The sequence below is a fragment of the Anguilla anguilla genome, chromosome 8, assembly GCF_013347855.1.
Source record: "Anguilla anguilla isolate fAngAng1 chromosome 8, fAngAng1.pri, whole genome shotgun sequence".
NCBI lineage: Eukaryota > Metazoa > Chordata > Actinopteri > Anguilliformes > Anguillidae > Anguilla > Anguilla anguilla.
The window spans coordinates 12,108,264-12,134,621 of NC_049208.1; the positions used below are offsets into that span (position 1 = coordinate 12,108,264).

Consider the following 26,358-nt stretch of genomic DNA (forward strand, 5'->3'; position numbering starts at 1 on the left):
ATATTTATGGAACAGTGTATCATCAGTGTTTAGTGGGTTTGAGCCAGCTTTAATGGCTGCTGATTTATGGATCTGTGACAGTACACATGGATCTTTCAGTGTGTGCTGAAAAACTGAACGATAAAAAATGGAGATTTGAGTGTTAGCATGATCACAATGTGCAGATATCTGTTGACTGGTGTGATGCATTCGTGTGGGTTCCTGTGATGCATTGTGGGAGGCCTGTGCTGATGCCCGTGTCTGTGGTGCGGGGCCGCAGGGGGGAGGTCCGGCGAGCAGGGCGCTCAGGGGAAGCTGCGCTGGCCCAGCACCTCGGCGCTGACGGGCCGGCTGCGCAGGCTGATCGCAGCGTACCAGCGCAGCCACAAGAGGGAGCAGCAGCGCCAGGAGGCCCTGCTCATGCTCCAGGCGCACAGACGCCACCCCCAGGAGGCCGCCTGGGCCGTGGCCCCCCAGAGAGAGGCCGCCGCCCCCGACAGGCGCCAGAGGTGAGGGGTCACACGGCGCTCACGTGCACGGTGCTCATGCACACGGCGCTCACGTGCACAGTGCTCATGCACACGGCGCTCACGTGCACAGTGCTCACGTGCACAGTGCTCTGTGGCACTGAGGCACTCTTTTCTTCACTAATTCAATTTAGCTGGTGTGACGTGTAATTTGTGTTGCACTTGCGTTTTAAAAGATTCATTCAGAATGCAAATATTTACCTCCTAAAGCAGGGGTCTCAAACTGGATTGGCACAGTATCTGTAGGTTTTGTGGTTTCTCTTCAATCTGCACCCAGTTTAGGCCTTTAATAAAAACTTATGTGGACCCATTAGCCAATCAGTGCCAGAGTAAGCATGCGAGTGTAGAAGCCACAGTCTATGGTAGAAGCGCTCTGGAGACCAGCAGACCCTTTAGCCTCCAGGGCTGGAGTTTACACTTCCTGCTCTGAGCGCCAGACCCCCCCTGACTGTGCGTGTCTCCCCCTGCAGGTGGACCCGGAGGGAGGAGGCGGATTTCTACCGCGTGGTGTCCACCTTCGGCGTGCTGCGCGACGGCCAGCGCTTCGACTGGAGGCACTTCCGCACCTTCGCCCGGCTCGACCGCCGCACCGACCTGCAGCTGGAGGGCTACTTCCTGTCCTTCGTGGCCATGTGCCGACGCGTGTGTCACCTGCCCCTCCGGCCCGAGGACGGTGAGGAGTCTGCGTCATACGGGGACTGCACTTTAGACCGTGTCGTTTACGAAGGCTAATCTGGGCCTGAGTGTCTGGAACAGGGCTGCCAAACCCTGGAGATCTTCCGTCCTGTAGCTTTTCACTCCAACACTACCAAAGTGCACCTTATCCAACAGCTCAAGAGATCTCATTGAGCTGTGAGGTGTGCCAAAATAGAGTTGAAATTAAAACCTACAGGGCGGGAGATTTTCAGGAACAGGATAGGCCTGGTCTAGAATAATATATAGGATATATCTGTATGAATGTTTGTAACAGTGCTGAATGTGTGTAACACATGCTGATTATAACGACCCCAGCAGCTGGTGCATGAGCCCTCCTCTTCCTCCGCCCTTGCCTTGCAGAGACGCTGGACCCCACGGTGTGGGTGGAGCCCATCACGGCGGAGCGGGCCTCGCGCACCATGTACCGCATCGAGCTGCTGCGGCGCATCCGGGAGCAGGTGCTGCCGCACGCCGGCCTGGCCGAGGGGCTCCGGCTGTGCCAGCCCAGCGCCGACCTGCCCGAGTGGTGGGAGTGCGGCCGCCACGACCGCGAGCTGCTGCTGGGCGCCTCCAAGCACGGCCTCAGCCGCACCGACTACCACATCTTCAACGACCCCGAGCTGGGCTTCCTGGAGGCGCACAGGAAGTTCACCCAGCCGCCCGCCCCGGCCGCCACCGCCCCCGCCCCCGCCTCGGCGCTCAAAGAGGAGCAGGCCGCACCCAAACCGCACCCACGGAAGGTGGAGGACGGCTGCGGCCAAGCTGAGGAGAAGCCGGAGACTGCCTCTCTCAAAGAGGAGGAGCAGAGAGAGGAGGCGGAGACCAGCTTGAAGGAGGGGCCTGGCAGCGGAGAGAGCAAATCTGAGGGAGAGGAGGCGGAGCCTAAAGCTGAGGAAGAAAAGGAGGTGCCTAAAGCTGAGGAGCAAGAGGAGGAGCCTAAACCTGAGAAACAGGAGGCGGGACTGAAAGCTGAAAGAGAGGAGGTGGAGCCTAAAGCTGAAGGAGAGGAGGCGGAGCCTAAAGCTGAAGGAGAGGAGGCAGAGCCTAAAGCTGAAGGAGAGGAGGCGGAGCCTAAAGCTGAGGGACAAGAGGCGGAGCCTAAAGTCGAATCCAAGCCGCTGTCCGAGAAGGGATCTGAAGATGACGATGAGGACAAAATGGAGGAAGACTATAAATCTGAGTCCTCTCAGGCTGAAGGTACTTTAGGATTGGTTTACTTACGAACGGTTTAACCCAGTATGGAAAGTTCTGTGTTTTTAACATGAAAACCTTTGTGGTGGTCAGCGAGCGCCGCCTCTCAGGACAAGGCCTTTGACGAGGAGAGCAACGCGTCCCTGAGCACGGCGCTGGACGAGACCCGCGACGGGTTCCCCTCTGAAGACGCTCCCGTGGTCTACGACCGGGCCTTCTCCTTCTGCCACTGGCCCAAGGTTAGTACGGCACCGCTAGTGCTTCCTCCTCAAGGTTAGTACGGCACCGCTAGTGCTTCCTCCTCAAGGTTAGTACGGCACCGCTAGTGCTTCCTCCTCAAGGTTAGTACGGCACCGCTAGTGCTTCCTCCTCAAGGTTAGTACGGCACCGCTAGTGCTTCCTCCTCAAGGTTAGTACGGCACCGCTAGTGCTTCCTCCTCAAGGTTAGTACGGCACCGCTAGTGCTTCCTCCTCAAGGTTAGTACGGCACCGCTAGTGCTTCCTCCTCAAGGTTAGTACGGCACCGCTAGTGCTTCCTCCTCAAGGTTAGTACGGCACCGCTAGTGCTTCCTCCTCAAGGTTAGTACGGCACCGCCAGTGCTTCCTCCTCCAGGTTAGTACGGCAACGCTAGTGCTTCCTCCTCAAGGTTAGTACGGCACCGCTAGTGCTTCCTCCTCAAGGTTAGTACGGCACCGCTAGTGCTTCCTCCTCAAGGTTAGTACGGCACCGCTAGTGCTTCCTCCTCAAGGTTAGTACGGCACCGCTAGTGCTTCCTCCTCAAGGTTAGTACGGCACCGCTAGTGCTTCCTCCTCAAGGTTAGTACGGCACCGCTAGCGCTTCCTCCTCAAGGTTAGTACGGCACCGCCAGTGCTTCCTCCTCAAGGTTAGTACGGCACCGCCAGTGCTTCCTCCTCAAGGTTAGTACGGCACCGCTAGAGCTTCCTCCTCCAGGTTAGTACAGCACCGCTAGTGCTTCCTCCTCAAGGTTAGTACGGCACCGCTAGTGCTTCCTCCTCAAGGTTAGTACGGCACCGCTAGTGCTTCCTCCTCAAGGTTAGTACGGCACCGCTAGTGCTTCCTCCTCAAGGTTAGTACGGCACCGCTAGTGCTTCCTCCTCAAGGTTAGTACGGCACCGCTAGTGCTTCCTCCTCAAGGTTAGTACGGCACCGCTAGTGCTTCCTCCTCAAGGTTAGTACGGCACCGCTAGTGCTTCCTCCTCAAGGTTAGTACGGCTCCGCTAGTGCTTCCTCCTCAAGGTTAGTACGGCACCGCTAGAGCTTCCTCCTCCAGGTTAGTACGGCACCGCTAGTGCTTCCTCCTCAAGGTTAGTACGGCACCGCTAGTGCTTCCTCCTCAAGGTTAGTACGGCACCGCTAGTGCTTCCTCCTCAAGGTTAGTACGGCACCGCTAGTGCTTCCTCCTCAAGGTTAGTACGGCACCGCTAGTGCTTCCTCCTCAAGGTTAGTACGGCACCGCTAGTGCTTCCTCCTCAAGGTTAGTACGGCAGCGCTAGTGCTTCCTCCTCAAGGTTAGTACGGCACCGCTAGTGCTTCCTCCTCAAGGTTAGTACGGCACCGCTAGTGCTTCCACTTCTCGCACCCGTCAACTGCTTCTCCACTGCTAGATTAGTACTGTACTGTACCTCTCAAACTCGCCCACGGTTAGTACAGTATCAACTAAAGACCTGCTCTTGGCCAGGGTTAGTGCAAAAGCTCAAATGCTTTTCCATTCTGTCCTAGGTTAGTACAGCACCCTACTACCACTGATCCCCCTTGCCCGAGGCTAGCAGTGCGTTGCTGAAATGCTGCTTGCCTTAGAGTGGTGAATCGTGACTGCAAGACAAGAAAAGGCCCTTTATCTCTTCCCTTGAAATTTGCCCGAGAACTAGAGAGCATCCAACTGTGTATCAAGCCTGGGCTGGAACATGCCTGGGGTCTCTGCCTCCAATTAGTAACCTGGAATGTTTGCATAAAAAATAAATAATAAAAACTTTATTCGCGTGGAATCTACCTTTTGCTAATTTCCACATATGACCCCTTGTTCTACTGACAGAACTGAAGCTGAAGACTTCAGTTCCAGTCCACTCTGTGAATCCCTCATGCGTTTGAAAGCCTCAGTATGGAGACTGCAGGGCTTGCAGTGCCACCCACAGCCTGGGTTTATCTGTCTTTGATTCCTCCATCGTATTAAAAGCACATGTTCTTTTTCCCGGCGAGCTCGGTTGGCTGGCCTGTGAAACGAAGGGGGTTTTGGGAGCGTGCCCAGCGCGCATTACTGCGTTAAAACAACAGCAGGGAGCGGAAACCAGACAGGGCTTTGGGCTGTGACTGCGCGGGGCTGGCCCGGTCGCTAACGCCGCTCTAACCGCCTGGGAACGCTTTCTCCTGCGCCGGGCTCCCGAAAAGGGCCGGCGGCGCGGAGCCTAATGGGACACGGCAGGCCGGGAGTGGGGGGGGCGGCCATTACGGCTCTCGACGGGGCGACCCGGCTCACGGGGCGAGAGTAACGACAGACAGGGTCAGGACTCGTCGGATAGCGGCGACTGGTTAACGCGGAGCGGGGCTCGGAGCCGCCGCGGCCGGCCGTGATCTCGTCTGGTGAAACGCGTCTGTCCCGCTCCCGCAGAACGATGAAATATTCACAGTGCTTGCTTTTCCCAACGCCGATCCGTATTACCCAGTGTGTCCTCACTAAACATGCGTTAAAAGAAGGAAATCTGAAGCTATGTAAAAGCAGGGAATGGAAAAATAGTTGAAATGAGTGTGTAATTGAGTGGTTTGTCAAAGCTGTGTTTTTAAAATGGAGCTCCTGTGCCCTGCAGGACCGCGTGGTGATCGACCGGCTGGACGTCGTCTGCGAGACGGTGCTGAAAGGGAAGTGGCCCGCCAACAGGCGCCAGCTCTTCGACTTCCCCCCGGCGCAGTTGCCTGGATACGCAGCCAGCGCCGCGGGGAGCCCCGTGCCGCGGGGATTCGGCGAGCTCGCCGCAGCGGGACAGGCCAGCCACAGCGGCAGCGAGGAGAGCGCCCTGCCCCCACAGGTAAGAGAACATGGCCTCCCCGGCCTTCTCCTGCCCTCCCCTACCCTGCCATTCCTCCCCTCCCCTACCCTGCCATGCTCTACTGTACTCTACCTTCCCCTGCCTTCTCCTGCTCTTCCCTGACCTGCCCTACTCTGCTCTACCCTGCCCTGCCCTATTGTCTCCTGCCCTGTCCTCTCCTGCTCTACCCTCCCCTACCCTGCCCTGCCCTGCCTTGCTCTGTTCTACTCGACCTGATCCTGCCTTCCCCTGCCCTGCCCTGTCCTGCCCTACCCTGCCCTGCCCTGCCCTTATATGATTGACTTCCTTTGTGAGTCACATTGGTGTGGTGCAGCTGACTCACAGACTCTGTGCTGCGGTTCCAGTTTGTGGCTGGTTTTAACCTCCCCCCCCCGTGTGTGTTCTGGGACAGGACGAGGCCGCGAGCGCGGGGTTCCTCCCGTCCCAGCGCCGCGGGTGGAGGAAGGTGGAGGCGGAGGCGGAGCGGGTGGCCAAGCGCAGGCACCTCATGGACATGGTGGCCCAGCTGAGGGAGTCTCACGGCCACGCCCACGCCGGGGCCCAGCCCTCCCCGCACCCGTCCCCCGCGTTCTCCCTGCCCGCGTCCTCCGCCCCCCGCGACGGGCGGAGGAGGCGGGCCGAGTCGCCCTGCGCCACCCCCCCGAACGGGGCCTTCCTGGAGGACGACCTGCCGATGAAGAGGAGGAGGGGCCGGAGGAAGAACGTGGAGGGGCTGGACATGCTGTTCGCCAGGCACAGGAAGGCGGCACCCAGCGCCGTACGTCTCTCTATGCTTTTACCTCGTCGACATGGTTTGTGCTTGTGTGCCGATGGCGTGCAATGTGACGCTGATAGTGGTGTTTCCGGCTCCTGCAAGATGTGCTGTAGAAGTAGCATTCCCGATAATGTATGTGGTGGGAACTTGCCACTTCGTGTCAGATGGCTTTTACTGTGGTATTCCTGAAAATGCCTAGCGAGTTCTCATTGGTGTTAAGTTTGCCGCTGGAGTGACGTTAGCATCTTTTTAGCATACCGTATGTATGAAAACACAAGGCGTTTAAAGGCAAAACACGAACGGAAACAAGACTGTCAGCTTTTCTTGTGATTCAGGTACACCGTTTGAGTTTTTTTTGTGTTCTTGTCTGTGCTCCAGGAGGATTCGGAAATGACCAAAGCTTTCCTGGACGGGGTGCAGATGCCCCCACAGACGCGGCGAAACATTCCTTCCCTGGCGGGACAGGACCCCAAGAATCGGGTTACCCTGGACAACCTGGTGGACAGAAACGGGATGCTTGGAGGAGGCGCCCTCGGCAACAAGAACCTGGCGGAGTGGCTGGGACGACACCCCTCCTACGCCCCCGACACACCGAGCTATTCACCAGTGAGAACCCCCCCCACCCCCACCCTCCTCGGTCGAGAAACTGTCTGTTTAATTTCTTCCCTGCCAGGCTCTACACTAACTTTTTTTTCCAAGGAGTACATATGATCCCAAGTTGAAACATTTAGGAGGACACTAATGCATCCCAGTTAGTAGATGTGCTCCTGGATTATTTTCTCCAGTTAGCCTACATCCGTTTTCAGGAGTAAATGCTCCTAAAATGGGGGGCACTGTAGAGCCCAGCGTGGGTGTTGTTTAATGATTTCCATACCTGATTGCTCGCTTTGTTGTCGTTGTTGTTGCTGTTGCTTCTGTTGTTGTTGCTCTTGCTGTTGTCGTTACTGTTGCTGCTGCTGTTGCTGTTCCTGCTGCTGTTGTTGTTGTTGCTGCTGTTGTTGTTGCTGTTATTGTTGTATTTTCTCTTGCTGTTGCTGTTGCTGTTGTCGTTACTGTTGCTGCTGCTGTTGCTGTTCCTGCTGCTGTTGTTGCTGTTCCTGCTGTTGTTGCTGTTATTGTTGTTTTTTCTCTTATTGTTGCTGTTGATGTTGCTGTTGCTCATGCCTGCTCCCTTGCCCTCAGAAGAGGGAGGAGCTTCCCCTCTCGCCGTTCCACACCCCGAAGCAGAAGAGGCACCGCTGCCGCAACCCCAGCAAGATCGACGTCAACACCCTGACCGGGGAGGAGAGGGTGCCCGTCGTCAACCGCAGGAGTGGCAGGAAGGTGAGCGCTCGCCCCAATACCGCCCCCCGCAGGAGAGCCTGGGAACTGCCTCAGAACAGGTCTCAAAGGCTCCCCAAGGCTCTCCACAAAAACATTTATTTTGAATTTTTAGAATTTTTATTTTTTCTTCTTTTTTTTGGTAAGTGGAATATTTGGTAATTAATTTAGCAGAAATAAGCATTTTGCAGTATGTAGATTCCTTTCTCATTTTTGTCTTACAATCTTTATCCAGCACCTGCTTTTTAACTTTGAGATGTGTGTGCTTATTCTGCTTAGTACACACTTCATACACACAGTGAAAGGGTGCTGAGTGTTTTCTCTTGTGCTGTTCAGTTGGGTGGGTCATTCGCCCCGCCGATGAAGGACTTGCCTCGGTGGCTGAAGGAAAACCCGGAGTTCGCCGTCTCTCCGGACTGGACCGACATCGTCAAGCAGTCAGTGAGTGAAATCAGCGAACGCTCCCCCTGGCTTTTAGACCTCAGCATCAGGCGTTCTGGAGAGCTGCAGGAGCTGCTGCGGTCTGCTGGGGCTCTGCACACTTACTGTGTGAGACCAGGCCGTTCAGCCCAGCTGGGCTCCTCATTTAACCTGGGTTTCTGAGGTGAAATTGGGTCAATTTAGGTCATTTTAAGGTGAAACCTTGAAAAGCAGCAGACCCTGTGGTCCACCAGGACCAGGGTTGTGGACCCGTGTTACATAGCAATATATTACAAGTCATTTTGGTGCATGTGTACCAAGGTGATTGAATGAAGAGGGTCATGGTGATTGTTGGGGTAACGCTGGGCGTGTCCCTCCCCCCTCTTTTGCAGGGCTTCCTCCCGGAGACCATGTTCGGGGGGCTTCTGACGGGGCCCGTGGTGAGAGAGGAGGGGGTGTGCCGGCGGGGGCGGAGACCGAAGAGCGAGGGGGCGCGGGGTGCCGCCTCTGTGGCGGCCCCTCCCCCCGCGGGGCTGAACCCCCTGCTGATGGGCGGGCTGATGGGGGGCCTGCAGAGCCTGCAGCTGGCCGGGCTCATGGGCTTCCCCTCGGGGGACCCCAAACAGGCCGCCGCCCTGCTGCCCCTCATGCTCCCCAACATGCTGGGCCTGGGCGGGCTGTTCGGTAACCTGGCGACCGCCGCAGGCTCCGCCCCCGCCGCCCAGGGCGAGCCCGAGGCCACACCCAAGAAGGAAGATGAAGAGGAGGATGAGGAGGAGGGGGAGGCCGAAGAGGGGAGCACCGCCGAGGCAGAGGGCGGAGCCGCCGCGAACGCCATCTCCGCCGCCATGGCCGGCATGTCCGCCAACCCCCTGGCCTTCAACCCCTTCCTGCTGTCCGCCATGGCGCCCGGGCTCTTCTACCCCTCCATGTTCCTGCCCCCCGGCCTGGGCAACATGGGTAACCTGGGCAACCTGGCCAACTTGAGTAACCTGGGTAATCTGGGCAATCTGGGTAACCTGGCCAACCTGAGTAACCTAGGTAACCTGGCCAACCTGAGTAACCTGAGTAACCTGGGTAACCTGGGTAACCTGGGCAGCCTGGGCCTGGCCGGCCTGCCCCAGGCTCTGGCAGGGCTGCAGAGCGCCATGGCGGGGGCCGGGGTGGAGAACGCCGCGGGCTCCTCCACGGAGAGCAACGCCGAGAACGGCACAGACGACTGCTCGGGCTCGGGCGCCGAGAACGACACGGGCAGCAGCACAGAGAGCAGCCCGGAGGCCAGCGCAGGCAACCCCGCGGGCCCCAGCACAGGCTCCAGCACAGGCAACCCCGCGGGCTCCAGCGCGGCTGACGGCAAAGGGAACCCAGCGGCCTCCAGCGCAGACGACGGCACAGGAAACGACGGCAAAGGAAACGGCGGCGAGAACGACACGGGCGCGGCGGCTGCAGACGAGGAGGAAGGCCCCGCCCAGCCCGAGACGGACGGCGCGGCGGCGTCCGCCGGAGACCAGAGCGCGGACTAGGCCCCGGAGAACCTCGCCTGCCCCGCCCAGCCGAACAAGACCCAATCACTACTGTGGACACGACACTGTTAAAGCCTTCTCCTTCTCACTCTGTTATTTTCAGTTTTTTCCCCAAAGCAATCTGAACTGCCTGAGCAAAAAGCCACTGTCATACACTGTAGCATAAGGTGCATCACTGACGTCGCGGGGACGCCGGGAAGCAGTCGCCGTGGATACGAGGGCCCGCTTTGTCCGGTCCTGCATATGAACCACAGAGAGGTGACTGAACTGCTGAAAGAGGGCTTTGGGGAGGGGTACCCCGGCCTCGCTGCTTTCCACCGAGCTCCTCCCCCTCCCGTAGAGGGAGCCCCCGACTCTCTGTCAGTCAGAAGCAGAGGGTCGAGCGAGATGTGTGTATTTAAACTTCTCCTTTTTAATTCCCCCTGTCGAGTTGTGTTTGTGTGCTGTTCTGTTCTGCTGTTCTTTATTTTTTTTTCAGGATGAACGTCTGAGGCGCGTCTCTCTCTCTCACAGTGCTCAGGCTCCCCTCCAGTTTCCCACAATCCCCTCTGCCCTGTGGAAACAGCAATAAAGGAGTACAGTTATTCAGGCAGCTGCTGAATGTCCCACTGGCCTCAGGGCTTCTCACTGGGACATTGACCAAGAAATCTGAAAAACGGGGAGGGGGGGGTACAGTCAGTTTGTCTCATGATAATGTCGTTTATGCACTGGTAATAACTATTGATGAAAAAATCAGGTACATTTATCTATTGAAAGGACATTTTTTTGTTACTCTAGCCACAAAGATGCACAGCATTACCTCAACTTTAAACTAGCCTTGAAGTTTACAGACGTGACTTTTATTTTGGTTTTTTGTGGAAGGGGTCAGGATTTGATTTTGTCTTTTTCATGTTTTTTTCTGAAACCGTTTTGTATGATAAACTGTAAAATGCTGTAGTAATGTTGCTACTTTTAATAAAAAGTCACACATCGTATACATCTAGGATACCAAACTGGACTGAAAGTCTTTATTCTTTTCCTCAACTTAAAATGCACTGGCTTGTGTTGCTTTATGGGTCATTTAGCCAGTTAGCTGGCCGGGCTGACAAAGGACTTACAACACAACACACACAACGAGAACAGGCCATTTATCCCAACTGCTCACCATTTTCCTGACTAAATTGTACCTAGTGCTCTGATTACCTACAGACTAGATAGTATCTCACACCGTATCAAGCCCAGCCTTGAAAATCCCCAGACTTTCTGCCTCTACTATGTGACCTGTCAGGCTATTCCACACAGACTACTATCTGTGTGCAAAAATTTGTATTAATGTCTGTACAAAATGTACCTTTGGCTAATCCCCATTTATGTGCCCTCGTTCTTCTAACAGAACTCAAGCTTAAGAAAGATCCCCTTTATGAATTTAGAAGTCTCAATCAATAATGCAATCAAGTTAGTATTGTAAATGGTACATATGTCTTGCTTCATCTAAGCCATTAAGCAAGTCTCTGTGATGCTCACATCTGGAGTTATAAAGCTTTATAATAGGGTACCTCCTAAATGGCAAGGATTTGCCATATTTTGCATGTTCACGAAGGAGTTAAGAGTGACTCCTTAAGTTTATAGCTTTACACATTTGCACTTCACATCTTACCAAAACTGTCCAACCGTCACCTAATTTCCTATTTTCTATTTAAACAAAACTTCGTTTTTACTTTTAGTTCTGTTTTGAAAATAGTCTCAAATGGGTCACAATTTTGAGTGTATATAAATGCAAGAACACTTCAGAATGAGACTGCTGCGATCTTTAACCCGATTTAACGTCCCATCCTAATATGGTTCTGAAAGTAAAATGGCGCTTGTCTACAAATCGGAAGCTGGGAGCAGTGAACTTTGTGCGGGAATTGACTACAAATTCTGTTGGCTGTCTGCCTTGAACCGCACTTCTTTGTGCCGTAATCATGATTTTCCATTTAGTCCTAGTTCATCGTCTCCCGCGGTGTCCGTTATTCCGTTATTCGTCTCAGCTTGCATATCGTCTATGGCTCCGGCATGGTCTGCGCTGCCGGCTCTTCAACAAGCCGTCTCAGATTTCAATTGACGCACCTCGCGCGCGCACGGAAAGACTGGCTGACAAAAGTCTGGTTCTTTAGACCACAGGTCGGCCACTCTTCCAGGGTTTCAATAATTAATCACGTCTGGTTTGGAGAAGATGGCTTTTGATGGAGCCTTTACAGGAACCGTAAGGGCTCAATCAGAGCGACTCCAGCTGGCAATGACAAGACACCGTCGTTCTACCCTATAACGCAAATGTCAACTCGTAGCCTGTTGTAGGATGATGATCCTGTTAATCTATGTCAGTTTGAGATTTCGGCATATGCCGATGTCAATCACTTCAGAAAGTTTAACGGAATTATTATGGAAATTCTTGGTTGGTGATAGCATTACGAAGTGAATAGAATTAAATAATGTAAAACGGAAACTGCAGTTGGCTGCAGTGCATAATTAATCGCACTGAGCGCCAAATATTTTATCTTTGGTTGCCACCTGAATCCAGCTGATTTAACTGAGTGATTTTTGTTTGCCCTCGATATTTCCTTGGCCCCAATTATTGTATTTCAAACGCTAATTTATTTTGTTTTAGTAAATGGGCGATCTAGATCTGTAATTAGTTGGCTATAGTCTAGCGTTCATCAGTCAAAATTTTTTCGTTGTCTACAATAACTTGAGGCCTCCTTTGCTGATTTGCGCAAAAACCACAAGACATGAATTTAGAACAATTAAAACGGCAGAAAATCATTTCAAACTGGTAAGTCTCGAATACAGGTGAGCTCGCGGTCGAGCGGGCTGTGGGCTTCCCTACGTTATCCTCGCGCAGCGCGACTCCATGCCCGAAACGACACATCTGGATGGAGTTGCCATGGTAACGGTTGTTTTGACCTTTGCTTGCTCCAGAGGAGGTCCTCCTGATCCTATAGGATGAGTGACAGGCTTTGGCTTTCCATTAGTCTGTCTCCGGTGGATATTTTTTTCAAAAGGGGTTGCGGGCGAGCATTTATTATTTTATTACGGATTATTTGACAGGGAGAATGCACAAAAAAGCAGAAACTGAGTGATTTCAATTGTGAGTAAATATATCTGTCTCAGCTAAATTGCAGTGAAGAGCTATGTTAAATAATCACGTCACTGGTGAAGTTAAAAGAATGGCCACACACTTTTATGAAAAATGAAGACTGATGGGTGGAAATGTCTCTCGTTTGTTAGTAAATTGCTGGTAGTGTTGAAACGGCACGGGTGCCTTTTCTTACCTCCTGAGGACACTGCAGAGGGGCCAGGGCTTCACTACCGAGGCAGATATGGCGGGATGGGTCTTCAGCCGCACCTGGTGTGTCCGCAGCACATCCAGTCCCTCTGGGTTTCAGGGTTTGTACAATCTCTCCAGGTACTTTTCTTGCCTCTCACATGGAGCAGTTGGGGATGGTCAATAACATTAGTCTACAGAAGCTCACTGATTTTCCAGACATGGGTTTGAGGACGGTGGCAGTACCTTTGAGATCTGTAGGGAATAGAGACAGAGTGGTGAGGAATTACGCCCAGCCAAACATTGATGGCACAAGTGAGAGTGTGTGTGTCTGTGTGTGTTTGTGTCTGTCTGTGCAAAATACACTGGTGCACTTCAGTTCACAAACTCGGCCACCTCCCAAACAGAAGCCCTTCCTCTTCCTCGCTCTGCTCTCGTGCACGCAGGTGGTTCTGATCATGGGTCCACAGGGATTTTGGAGCGCCTCCTGCCAGCTCCACTGTCTGGGTGGGTGGGGCAGTCAGTGGGAGGGGCCACTCTCCGCCTCCTGCCTGGATGTTGTATAGTTTATAGCTCAGAACCAATTAATGCTGTAGAAACGAGAAGAAAATAACTTTCATTCTTGAACAGGACATAAGAACTTTAATCTCCAAAGAAGTTATAATCCCCGCGGTCATGTCTTGTAGATTTTGCAGTATTTGTTTTAATGTGGTGGCCGATATCAATGCTAACACTTGAGGAGGTGATACAAACTACCAGGAAATGCTGAAAATCCCTGAACCTCAATGCATTTTAGCAGAGTTGTGTGTGCGTGGTTAAGGTTAGGGCTGGAGGAATAAATATTTCTATAAGGTTTTTGCAGATTCCAGCCAGCCTTACGGTCATTGCAAGCGCTGTGTTACATGCAGAGTCCACTGACTTGAGGCCTCATGAATCACATGACCAAAGCTGATAAGTAGGTGTTTACATAGCTATTCATGGTTGAGAGCCCTGGGAAAACCCTGTTGCTGGTCTTCTGATGTAGACTAGGCTATGAAATAGAGACGCCTGGTGGTCAGTTTTGGAACTGCATGTCCACACCTGCCTCTGGTGAGGGGACTTTTTAGGGCTATTCAAAGTTAAAGGTGTGCATTCACATAATTTTTTCAATGGTCTTGGTATTCTCTCAAGCTTTCGAGAGGGCTGTGCAGACAACAGGGGTTTTGTTTACCCATGTCGATTTACTGCAACAAGCAAGTACTATGTTATGGGGGCCTCTGCTGGATAAATGTGGCAATGCATTAATGTGGCTATCTTGGGCATTATAACACGTGGGTCTTCATGCATTATATTTCCTGCTGTACCAAAGAAAAATGAGAAACGTGGGGAATAAACTGCCTAATTATGCCCCTGGGACAGACAGAACACCTGTTAGAACTGGGAAATACATGTTCTGAATGTGAATCTGAGCATTTCCATCACGGGATGCTAATGTGATTAACTGTGTGTGAAATCTGGGTATCAGTAGGGACCGCAACACCAACCAGAAGAAAATTATTGTAATTGCAGACTCTGTTAAAAAAAAATTTAGAGGAACTATCAAGTGTCTGAGAGTGCTTTTCTGGGGTCAGTTTTACTTTTGAACTCATAATGGAAAAGGCTATGACTCTGGCGAGGGAAACCCAAACCTAAACCATCACTTCTGGTCTGAGACACTCGAAGTACAGGCTAGGTTTGTGTTTGGATAATAGAAGAGAAGCATGTACTTTTTCACCCTTGCAGACACTTTTTTTTTTGTCATCAATTAACCCATGATATCAAATCGCATAAAATCACATCAAGCAGTGTGAAAGAGCTTATGTGTGAAGAACCCAAATTATGTAACACTGAACTTGTGAAACTGTGCTACTGATCGAGTGCCTCGTTATAGTTGAGAGGACCTGTAATTAAAGACCAGCCTTTGCCTCATTTCCACCAGGAAAGGGCAAACCCTGCAGGCTGAACAATTCAGAGATGGACAGGTTCATTTCTAGAGCAGGTGTTCCCAAACTGAGATGTGCACATCAGTCTTCTGCAAAATGGGGGGGGGGGGGGGGGGGGGGGAGGGAATAATATCTTTGGAACCTCTGTGTTTAATTTTTTGTCCAATCATCATTCCTCAAATTATAGCTACAAGCTTTCAATGGTGCTGTCCAATTGCCCCCCTGATTTACAGCTTGGTTGTCGTCGCCTTAAAACAGAACGCAAGCTGACGATGTTGAAACAGCAGATGTGTGGTCATGGAACATTAGCGCGAACGAGGCCACATTCATTTTCCTGTTTACTTCTGCTGTGTCACTCCAAGGCAAACGCAAAAGCACAGATGGTACGTTGGCTCTAACAGGATAATGCGTTGGCTGGCTGACTCGTCTGGATGGACGATTTCAGCTTTCAGCAACTAGTTACCCAGGAGACACGGGCGCAGTTGTTCCCCCTTCCGCTGGTTGTGGGCCCAAGGATTGGTTTGCTTGTCAGTAACCCAAAAAACCAACATGAATGCCTGGAACTTGGGCCGCTGGGTACTGAAACATATCCAAGGTGGTACTTAATAGTGCTTGGTCTTTGGCATGTGACTAACTGTCTGGGCTGTTGTAATGACCCAAAAGTTGCATCCAACTGAGTGCCAATGCTGGTAGCTGACCTATAGAGCTAAAATAAGTCAAGCTTTTTATAATTTACTTGTACAACATTATTTTGGCTAAAGAAATACTGCAATAATAATAATAATAATAATAATAATCTCAGTTAATCTCAGTTAATCACCTTTGTCTGCACAGTAAAATGCCCTGTGTTAATTAAACTCTAACAGATAACATTTTAAAATGTTATCTGTTAGTTGAATTGACACTATTACAGTCGAATTAACATCGGACATTTCACTATAGCAAATATACGGTGTGCCAATTTACTATAGTCTATGCTATTCTTTGTTTTCTCCGGAGTATTTTTAGTAGTCTTTTTGTTTATTTACTTGCCCGAGTTCATACGTGTATACTCCTGTACGTCGCATAGCTGTAAGAGTATTACCTTCGAAGCATCCTTAGGATTGAACTGGGCGACTGAATCTGCGTTGCGTTGCTCACGCCTACCTGCTCCCGCCCATGTTAGAAACACATTCCAGTCGGTTGTACTGCTGTGTCCTTGCAAGTGAAACAAAACATTACATAAAATAAAATCGTAACGTCAAATACGACCAGTAACATTTTTCGTTTTCAAAATGGGAAAGGTGTATCAGTTTAAATACCTTCTTTGAAATAAACGGGAGTCAAGATCGCAGTAGGGAAAAAAAGCTGATGGTGATTTTTTTTTCTTTTTTTCAGCAAGGACATAACAGGTTTGTACCATTTCCATCGCCGGAGGTTGTTGGTGTCGCTGCGGACTGTTTCAGCACCTCGCTGAGCAGACAGCTCCCATTTACGCTCCATCTGCAACGCTTCTGCTCCTGTTCTTCGAGTGTTCCCCCATCCCGTGGCGTCGATTTCGTTTCAGAGCATCCTATTATTCGTTTTCTGTAGTTTTCCAGAACTCCAAACGGAGACGTTTATCTTCAAAGCAATATATATATATATTTTTTTTTTTTTTTTTTTTTTTTTTTTAATAATTACTATTATTATTAATAAAATAAATCACCTGGCGTCACCGGACTGATCGTGCAAAAGCTACGGAATAGCTTACAAATAGAAGTTGTTGAACCAACATTGTGAGGCGACGGTGGTGGTATCAAAGGCTTTATGACTGCTTCTGCTATAGGATACAAAGCGTTTGACTAACATCTTGAACAAAATGGTTTATCTGTGGTTCGGAAGTCCATTTCGACGTCTGGACACCTAGTACATTTGTGGACCAGAGACGGGAACTGCCAGTAGTAAGTAACGCAGCCCATATAACGGTTTTTTTGTTATCAATGACGTGTGGTTTTCATATTCACTATTTATTTTCCAAATGTATGTAAGACACCAGTTTACATGAAATGGTCATGTATAGGCCTACGTGCTCAGTGATATGTCACTGTGTGTGGCTTTAAAAAAAATGTAGTGTACAGAAGCGGGATATAAGCAGTGAATCGAGCATTTGCTTGCATTATAGTCTGAAATAAATGGCTATCTTAAAAACTGTGAGAAATAGACAACCGTGTATGAAATTTATAAACTGCCCCGTTAATGTGTGGCTAGTGAAATTAGGACGGTTATACGTTGAACAAAACCTACACCTATCGTTTTAAGGCAAGAGTGGTAACAGCTACATGCTGCACTCGCTAAATGTAAAATATTTACCGATGAATCAAATCAGCGGTCTGACTGGTGGGATACTGTAATAAAGCCCGGTTTTGCCTCAAACACACCAGACTCTCTGAATTACTTTACGTTGAATACTTGCATACCATCGCACGCATTAGGCTACGTCATTCACGTATTATCTGTACTGTTTCTGTGGTTCGACTCAATAATTCTTCATAGGCTGATACACCGCGTATTAAGGTTTCCAGGCACCAGTCGTTAATGTGCTACCGTTCCTCCTTTCCTCGCAGGCTAAGTGAATGCAGCAGGTTCCACTGTCATATCACCTTCTCGCGCTATAGCGGGGAGCCGGGGACCACTTCACGAATTATGAGCGGAAGCCTCCTCCTGCGTGGATTTTGATTACCTCCACCAAAGCCCGGGTCTCCAGGTACCAGCCGACGGAACCTTCTATGAGGATCGTGATGGCCCACCTTCAGGCTGGCCTCAGTGCCGAAACCATAGAGAAAGCCCGCCTAGAGTTGAACGAAAACCCAGACACGCTGCATCAGGACATCCAGCAGGTACGGGACATGGTCATAACCCGACCGGATATCGGGTTCCTGCGCACGGATGACGCCTTCATCCTGAGGTTCCTCAGGGCCCGCAAGTTCAACCAGCTCGAGACATTCAAACTTCTGGCCCAGTACTTCCAGTACCGCCAACAGAACCTGGAGATGTTCCAGAACTTTAAGGCCGACGACCCCGGCATGAAGCGCGCGCTCATGGACGGGTTCCCCGGCATCCTCGAAACGCCAGATCAGTACGGGAGAAAGATCCTCATCCTCTTCGCTTCTAACTGGGACCAGAGTAGGTAAATGTTTAAATCATTGTTAACTTTCTGTTTCCATCTCATTCTTACTGCCCTGCAGACATCTGAAGCGTATAAATGCAAACGAACACACGCCGCACCTCGTTTCATAACGACTGGAGAGATAACTCCTTCTAGATTCCTTGAACGTTCTTTCCCATATTTGTCCACATTCGTTTAATTTGTTTTAACTTGTCAGATTCTGTCATCGTAGAATGAGCGGGTGCTTGGCATTTGAATTCGATGTGAATGTCAGACACTATGCAATCATTGTGTGATAGCACCTGAGTGTAAATTCTGATTAGCTACGAACCCCAATGTCCTTTGAAACTGTCTAATACAAGTGTTTTGAACGTCAAGAACATGTTACAGTGAAAAACATTTCAAAAATATTATTTTATTTTTATCGAATGTCCAGTGTAGTGTAGGATTCTGTGTAGTGGAATATATTGTTCTTGAGATTAAGATCGGGGATAAAGATGAATTTCTGGGTCTCAGGACAACAGTACAACAATAGAAAAGAATTACTTGGCTAAACCTTCTGTATTCTTGTGATATGAGAGTACTGTATGGGTTAGGCTTCAAAGAGATGTGTTAAAATCATTGATATGAGATAAATATTTATAAATTCATGTGTTTGAATACATTCATTATGAAAATCAATTTCACTGGAAAAGCAGCAAAATAGATTATACTATAATCTCAAGTCCAAAAAGTGAAAAAAATTGGGGGGAATGGGTTTTCCATTGAAATGAATGATAATCATGAGCTTACTATGAAGGAATAAACCAAATAAAATGTATTTGAAGGCATTTATGTTTTTAAAAATTAGGGTTGAGGTTGGGTTAGAACTAGGGTTCAAAATAACCTAAATGACTAAAAATTAAATCCAAAAATGGGACTGTGGCGCAGGCAGTACGTGACACTGCACTGTGATGGTGTCTCAGTTGATGTAATCTTTGGGGTGCAGGAGTATGACTGAGACTTTAAGACGTTGTTAACACCGTGATAAAGTGCTTCTGCCGTGACTGTCCAGTTGCTGTAAGCAGTTTGATAGTGCGACTGTAACTGTGTTTTTACTGCTGTGAGCATTGTAATACAGGAGTATGACTGAGACTTTAAGACGTTGTTAACACCGTGATAAAGTGCTTCTGCTGTGACTGTTCAGTTGCTGTAAGCAGTTTGATAGTGTGACTGTAACTGTGTTTTTACTGCTGTGAGCATTGTAATACAGGAGTATGACTGAGACTTTAAGACGTTGTTAACACTGTGATAAAGTGCTTCTGCTGTGACTGTTCAGTAGCTGTAAGCAGTTTGATAGTGTGACTGTAACTGTGTTTTTTACTGCTGTGAACACTGTGATATAGGAGTATGACTGTGACTGCCTCTTAGCTATGCGAGTTTCGCAGGGTTACCTGTCTCCCTCCCTCAACTCTCTCTGCAGGAACTCCTTCTCGGACATCCTGCGTGCAATCCTCCTCTCTCTGGAGGTGCTCATCGAGGACCCGGAGCTGCAGATCAACGGCTTCATCTTGATCATCGACTGGAGCGACTTCTCCTTCAAACAAGCCTCCAAGCTCACCCCCAGCATCCTCAAGCTGGCCATCGAGGGGCTGCAGGTGGGTATGCCTGGGCTGGTTTAGGTACACATGGCATATATCATACATTTATGGAGCACCTTGCAACCAGTGTGGTCTTGTATAACTTTGCAGTTGAATTAACACTGACGATTGTAATGTGTTCCTGCCTCTCACCCAGTGCATGCTGGGAAAGGCTCCGCAACCCTGACCAGGGATAGGGTTAGATGATGGATGGATGGATGGACATATGAATTTTACTGTGTAACAATTAATTGTGATCCTTGTGAACAAAGTGTTCCCAGGAACTTTACAGGAATTGGTAAATTTGTAAGGGGGCTACACAGGGAAGATTGTTCAGTCAATTCACTCACGTGTCGAATGAATGGATTTTATGGTATTGTCGCAAGCTGTGTAATTTATACTACATAAACCTTGCAGAGTTGAAACCAATGGAGTTAGTTCCCTGCCACAGATCAAAGTAGGAATCCGAGCTGAGACACATCACTTAACCAGGCATTCACTCCACAGGGAAATCATGATTATGCATGACTACACGCCTGGACTTCGACAGGGAGGGTTTCAGTTAATGCTTAGACTCCAAGTCCGTGTAGCCCTTTTTGGGTTGTCTGGATGTTTTGCTTTCATAATGTTAGGTGCTTTGTGCCAAGCCTGATCTTGACTCCTTGTAATAAGTAGCGCTCGACATTTATGCTGATCCACATTTGCATGTGGATGGACTGTTGTGTCCTGTTGCTAAGTAACCGAATGAAGGGAAAGGTAATGTGCGCACTTATTGTGAATACTGTGACCTCCAGGGCACGTGATTGTATTAACATTGGGGTTTAGTTTATTTTTTTATTTTTTATTTTTTTGTGTGTGTGAAGATGCAAAGGCTGCACAGATTCACTTTTCCTTTCTGCTTCCAGCAGAAGTGACTTTTCCATCCCACAGAAGCTCAATTGCCTGACTAACTGTGTAATCTAAAGTTAATCTTCTGTGCTTTGTTGGCGCATACATACGCTATTAATTTCTATCCTAAGATATGGCGAGAGACCGCTTTCCCCTGATGGAAAATTGCAGCCGGGATGAAGCGGCCAGTAAACGCTCTCCGCCTGGAGCGTACCTTCAGCTCCTAATCGTTTTCCAGACTATTCACCAAGGAGGGACGCTCCTTAAATGTTATATTAATCATCCCACGGCCTGGGTCACGGTGCCATTAAAACCAGCAATTAAGAAGCGTAGGAGCTAATTATGCGACCAGTGCGGTTGGACACGGGGGAGAAGGGAACGATAGGAAGGCTGACGTGACCGGGGCTGCCGTGGGCCTCCAGCTTCCTTTATGGGCTGCGGCAGCAGTTTGTGTATTTTTACTGGAGGTGAGGTGCGCTCATTTTCTCTCTGTTTATGGACACATTAATACCTGCAGCATCAGGGCAGGGGGTTATACAATGGGGACACGGCAGTAGTGATGTCATCTTCCTCTTAGAAAAGGAGAGGGGAGTTCCACCAGTCACTGAGCACGTTGGTAACAATCAATAGAGTGATGCGTACGGTGGGCAGTGGCACCCTCTGGCTGCCCTCTAGATAAACCAGGGATGATATGGAGAAGATGGCCACAATGACATCATGGACAAAGAAGAAACTGAGAGGAGCTCAACCAATCATTCATTATACAAGTGTTGTGATTGGACTCTTTAGGCCATGTGATTGTGTGGTCCTCTTGTATGGTCTTATGCGATTGGTCTCTCCCCCCCTCTCTCTGTCACAGGACAGCTTCCCAGCTCGATTTGGCGGCATCCATTTTGTAAACCAGCCCTGGTACATCCATGCCTTGTACACTATCATTAAGCCTTTCCTCAAGGATAAGACCAGGAAAAGGGTAATTCCTTGTTAATAATATATGTATATATAATCCTTAAATTTTAAATTCCTCTGAATTTGGGATGACCAATCTCTCTAATCTATATTTATCTCTCTGTCTCTCTCTCTCTCTCTCTCTCTGACTCAAGATTTTTCTCCATGGCAACAACCTCAACAGTCTACACCAGCTGATTTACCCAGAATGCCTGCCGTCGGAGTTTGGCGGAACCCTGCCGCCGTACGACATGGGGACGTGGGCGCGGGCGCTGCTGGGCCCGGACTACAGCGACGAGACGGAGTACACGCACACGTACGACGCCCTGCACGTGAAGGAGGCCCTGGGCCGGCCCGACCGGGACAGCGAAGATAACCCAATGAGGAGGTGAGAGTCTGCCCCCCCCCCTCCCCCCTACCCAAACCGAGGGGCCCGACGGGCAGAGGTGCCCGCTCCGCTCCACGCCAACGCAGGATGCCACGCGGTTCAGCCTTGTTCTCGCCAGGCCCGTATCACCCAGATTATTTTCAGCGCTGTGGATTGCATTGCTTGTTTGTTTGTGATGCCCTTAACCAGAGCAGTGTTCATGGCTCACGTTTTCACTCGCTAGTGCATTACGCTACATTGCTTGCTCATTGTTTTTAGCGGACCACCCTTATCCAGACCTGACCAATGAACCCAGATTTTATTTTCACACGCTGTCCATTTATACAGCTGGATATGCACAGAGAAGCTCGCCTATCCTGGTCTCCTCAGTCTGGTAACAGGGAGATAAACAGAGGGTCTGATTTTACTGCTTGTGGCTGCGCATTAAAATGTGAAGTATTGGGGAGAGGTGGGGGTGCAGTCCATAGGTTATCCAAGTGACGAACCCTGTTTGATTCCCTGCCACGGCACCTTCCGACCTGCGATCCCTTCTCTGTCTGTAACCCTCTCCGCCTTCTCTCAGTCTGGCTAAAGCAAAAAAAAAAAACGAAAGATGGTGCTGCCCGCTCTTCGAAAAAAGAAAAAAATATCTGTTAATTCACAGAACCTTTTAATCAAATAATTCAGCCGTAATTCAAATCCATGCTGGAGCATGCTTGCGCTCGTTGTGGAGTGGTCCCCTGCTGCAACATTAACTCTGACAGAGCACAATAGAGGCTCAACTCCATCAGTCACACTGTGCGGAAGCTTCTCTCGCTGAAGAAGGGTCCCCCTCCCGCCCGGCAGAGACGGTTATAATCAGAGCTTAGCCCCGCTGCAGCGAGAGGAGAGGAGCCCGAGCGTAAGAGGGCCGTAAGCTCCCCTCGGCCGCTAAATCCGGATAAAACTCAGAATGCGGGGATTAGTGGCGTCGGGACGGCGGCTGGACCCGTCGGCTGTTCTGCGTTACCTAAAACGTCCTGAGAATCGCCTTCCTGCTGTAAAACTCACTCGGGCCTGGCTGAACGCTATGGGCACTGTACAGCGCATGGGGATCACTGTCTGCCACAGGGGGTCTACTGTCTCCAACCAGCAGCTCACCATGTGGTCAGAGAGGATTTAGGGACATATTGCATTACATTGCATTTAATTCATTTCAACTATTTTTGACCAATTAAACCACATAGCCAACAGCTGTGCGCTGCTCCAGTACATCCACCTGAGACCAAGTGACTCTTTCTACTCTACAGAGCACATTGGACCTGATTTACTGAGACCTTTAGCACTGGCTACACCTTATAGCACACATAAATATAATAACACAACCAATGATTGGTGCAAAAGAAATACCTTGACCAATCACTGATCACGTTATTGGTTTGGTGCTTGCTAAAAGGTGTTGCACATGCTAAAGACCTTAGTAAATTAGGTTCACAGTGCACTACAGGAGAGCGGCAACTGATGGAGGACAGGCTATAACTGACTTCAACTGGTACGCCTGCAGGCATTCAGGAAACCTGCCAACTTAAACCTACCCTACCCCAATAAGGCAAAGCCTGTGTTCCACCCCCACAGACTAACAAATATATCTGAGTGTATATCATGCCGAAATATCTCACAGTTATGTTTTTGTTGTGAACTGGTGTTCTCACATAATTCTGACTGTGAAACTCTACCATCTGTGACAGTGTTAAAGGCTGGATATGTGAGAATTAAAGAAAAAAGGAGCTGTCAGGCTCAGATCTCAGCAGTCAGAGCATCAGATTTAGGAAATCTCCCAAACAGGTTTTGCAGGGCTTCAATTTCCTTTGTAGCATCTTAGTCTCTGATTTTTAGTGGAAGGACTCAAGAAAGGATATTGTATCAGAATCTGCAAATAATCCCATTCCTACAGCATTTTAAAAACTGAGTGAGAAATCAAATGGCTTTATAGACTCAGAGCAGAAGAGGAGCAATGGGATTTTTCCATGACACTACTGCTAATTCTAAGGTCTGCTGAAAGAACTCTTCCTGACTGTTACATCCTCCTGCAGGTCTCAGTCAGCAGTGGAGCCAGGCACTCTGAAGCACAGAGAGAGAGAGGACGAGACGGCACAGCCTCTACTGGCCCTGGACTGAGAGGAGAGGAGAAGAGAGGAGGAGAGGAGAGGAGGATGAGGGGAGAGGAAAGGAGAGGAGATGAGTGGAGCGGAGAGGAGCAGCAAGACCAGAAAAGAGAGCTGGTTAGAGAGGAGGGGAAGGAGGAAGGGGAGGAGGAACTACTTCACACGCTCCAGTTTACAGGTGTAAGTCTCACCCGGCCTCCATTCTCTCAGTGAGTTCCGCCTGCTTCCAGGAAGGCTGTCTGTTTTCCTCCGAGCCTCTCTGACACAAACGGGGCAGCGAGAAATCTGACACAGAGACTTTAAAATTTCAACGATTGGCTGTGTGCTAAAAAAAGACACTTATGTTCTCTGTTCAAAGCGAAATGTGAATGTATCACGTAATTGGAGCCTCAACTACTGTGACCTCATCCAAACTGAAATGTACAACGGAATGTACGCAATGAACAAGACATCACAACGAACACAGAACTGTGTACATAAAAGTGTGTAAACAGGGTCATTCAGTCAAAGGACGCTGCAAGAGGAAGTGATGGGGGAGGGGACAGATGTAGGTAGCCTTTCTGATATGTGTGTGGCAATGTAAACTGGTATTGTTAAAAAGTATTTTTATTTAACACGGTAAATCCGATTAAGGTTGTTTAAACAATATATCATCGCGTTGCGGCAGCTGCCAAGGTGTTTTGCCGTCTGGTCGTTCCATTTATGTGTTAAAATGTGCAGATGTGAGATTATAAGCGCTACGGACTACAGAAGACTGGTAAACAAAACAGGCAAAAGAAACCTGAGAGGAGACTTCCCAAACTGTGGCTGCAGCTTCTTACTGACGCACAGCACTGTTCCTGAAGGGCCATGTGTGTCTTCAGGTATTAGACCTTAATAAAAAAGAAAATTAAGGCTGTTAAAAAACGTTTCTTTTTTTTCTTTTTTTTTTGGTTGTTGAATGTAAAAAAATTATTTGTGCAATTTGACTGATAAATAAAAGAGATTAAATATTTAAAATACAGAGGGAAAAATGACATTATAATCAGAAATGCTTTTTTTCGGTTTAGTGTTTCATATGCATGAGTGTTTCTTTATTTTTCCTCTCTCTTTCTGGCTTGCTCTCTCTCTCTCTCTCTCTCTCTCTCTCTCGTGTAAGCAGCTGTGAGTCACCATTTCACGAAGCACAGTATCTCCAGGAAAACCCACGTAAGCACTCTGGAGACTGTGACATAAAAGTATGAGATAAGCACAGAGTGATAGATTTAAAAAGAAGTAGATAACACTCATATTTAGATACAATATTTTCTGAAGACTTATATGACTATTATGGCATGAAAATGCTGGCAAATCCAATTTAGGCTGCCTTACGCGATTACTTCAACAACTATAATACCCAATGAGATGACTACCGCTGTCTAGCCCAGTGGTAACTAAAAATGTTCCTAGAGAGCTACCATCCTGTAGGTTTTCACTCAGTAACCGTAAGAAAGTACACCTCATTCAACAGCTAGAGATCTCCTTGAGCTGCTAATTAGTAGAATCAGGTGCACCAAATTAGAGTTGAAATACAAACCTACCGGATGTTAGATCTCCAGGAATAGAGTTGGTTACCACTGGTCTAACCAGCCCTGTACTTGTTTTATTTAATCATTATTACCAGCAGCTCTCTTCTTGTGCTCTTACAGAATAGTATACATGTAAAGATTCCCTCGCTGGACATGTTAGTCTGTCTACCAGTGCAGCACAAACGGTTAAACCCTCTCACCATGGCAACGAGTAAAACTGGTTGCTCTACACTCAAATTAAGCACAGAAATTTTGTCAGCTGGTTCTGTTGTGAAACAAATTGTTCTTTTTAATTGTGCAATTTTAGAAACATCTTGATTTACGTTTTTGTGAGAAATAATATTTGTGACTGTATGTCATTGAAAATTATGTATCATTTTTTTTTCAATACTATTCTGGAATTTGACATTTGGCCAACTACTACTACAAAATCAGGTGAAAGGGCTTCTCTATTAATACGTGACTTCTTAATCTGCAGCTGGGCTACGTGTACTCACAGTCTTGTTCTTTAGATTTTGCGCGTTACGGAGGGACTGATATGGGAATATGTGGCCTGACCTCCTGGTCTCTCAGAATAGGAGCGTCTCTCACTGGTGCTGATTCAGCACTGACTGTGCACATTCTGACAAAATCAGCAATCTGACGCCAAGCAATGGACATGACACAGCGTTCAGTATCTTAGCCACATCGAGAACAGCATACGACACAGCGTTCAGTAACTTAGCCACATCGAGAACAGCATACGACACTGCGTTCAGTATCTTAGCCACAGCAATTTCATCTTGCACTTGTATCTTCATCTTGATGTTGTAGCTTTTTATTATATCTCTTGTAATCTTGCCTCACTTCTAGTTCATGGCTTTGTTTCATTTTTTGATGTAGGTGGATAGAAAATCATTGTTATTTAAATATCTAAGTGAAATAAATTAATAGAAATATCCATGCAATTTATGGTAAAAAATGTGTTTCAGTGGCAACCAGAAACATATAAGACTTTGGTCTT

The 26,358-nt window shown here is 48.9% G+C and overlaps 2 protein-coding genes and 1 long non-coding RNA gene across 7 annotated transcripts in view; 2 read left to right on the plus strand and 1 right to left on the minus strand.

Annotated features, from left to right (window-relative positions):
* LOC118233758 (chromodomain-helicase-DNA-binding protein 7-like) overlaps positions 1-10,466 on the plus strand; it is a 60,001-nt gene extending 49,535 nt beyond the window's left edge. For 3 of the 4 annotated variants that reach the window (XM_035429671.1, XM_035429669.1, XM_035429670.1), the window contains 10 exons: positions 260-488; positions 977-1,179; positions 1,563-2,399; positions 2,487-2,632; positions 5,218-5,436; positions 5,849-6,214; positions 6,590-6,817; positions 7,394-7,534; positions 7,868-7,972; positions 8,344-10,466. In XM_035429671.1, coding sequence (XP_035285562.1) covers positions 260-488; positions 977-1,179; positions 1,563-2,399; positions 2,487-2,632; positions 5,218-5,436; positions 5,849-6,214; positions 6,590-6,817; positions 7,394-7,534; positions 7,868-7,972; positions 8,344-9,474 — 3,605 coding nt within the window. In that variant the 3' untranslated portion in view covers positions 9,475-10,466. The remainder of the gene's footprint in view (positions 1-259; positions 489-976; positions 1,180-1,562; positions 2,400-2,486; positions 2,633-5,217; positions 5,437-5,848; positions 6,215-6,589; positions 6,818-7,393; positions 7,535-7,867; positions 7,973-8,343) is intronic. The other variant, XM_035429672.1, reaches the window with a different exon arrangement.
* A 1,681-nt stretch (positions 10,467-12,147) lies between these two features.
* On the minus strand, positions 12,148-16,141 carry LOC118233092. Its single transcript, XR_004766449.1, has 3 exons — positions 16,020-16,141; positions 15,803-15,915; positions 12,148-13,012 (listed from the first exon to the last, which is right to left on the minus strand). It is a non-coding gene; the product is annotated as an uncharacterized LOC118233092 (long non-coding RNA).
* On the plus strand, positions 15,884-24,707 carry LOC118233091 (clavesin-1-like). Of its 2 annotated transcripts, none has more exons than XM_035428448.1 (6): positions 15,884-16,109; positions 17,304-17,866; positions 19,308-19,482; positions 21,212-21,322; positions 21,453-21,685; positions 23,737-24,707. In XM_035428448.1, exons 2-6 carry the CDS (start codon positions 17,466-17,468, stop codon positions 23,819-23,821), a joined length of 1,005 nt encoding a protein of 334 aa, XP_035284339.1. In that variant the 5' UTR covers positions 15,884-16,109; positions 17,304-17,465; the 3' UTR covers positions 23,822-24,707. The 2 variants fall into 2 exon arrangements, with proteins under 2 accessions (XP_035284339.1, XP_035284337.1); XM_035428446.1 differs by lacking the exon at positions 15,884-16,109 and adding an exon at positions 16,391-16,640.
* Positions 24,708-26,358: the final 1,651 nt, after the last annotated feature.

Bases quoted from the DNA above. Each gene is read 5' to 3' on its own strand.
- LOC118233091 (XM_035428448.1), top strand. From the start codon at position 17,466: ATGAGGATCGTGATGGCCCACCTTCAGGCTGGCCTCAGTGCCGAAACC. The intron at 17,867-19,307 runs GTAAATGTTTAA...CTCTCTCTGCAG, and splicing joins TCTAACTGGGACCAGAGTAG to GAACTCCTTCTCGGACATCC. The intron at 21,323-21,452 runs GTAATTCCTTGT...CTCTGACTCAAG, and splicing joins AGGATAAGACCAGGAAAAGG to ATTTTTCTCCATGGCAACAA.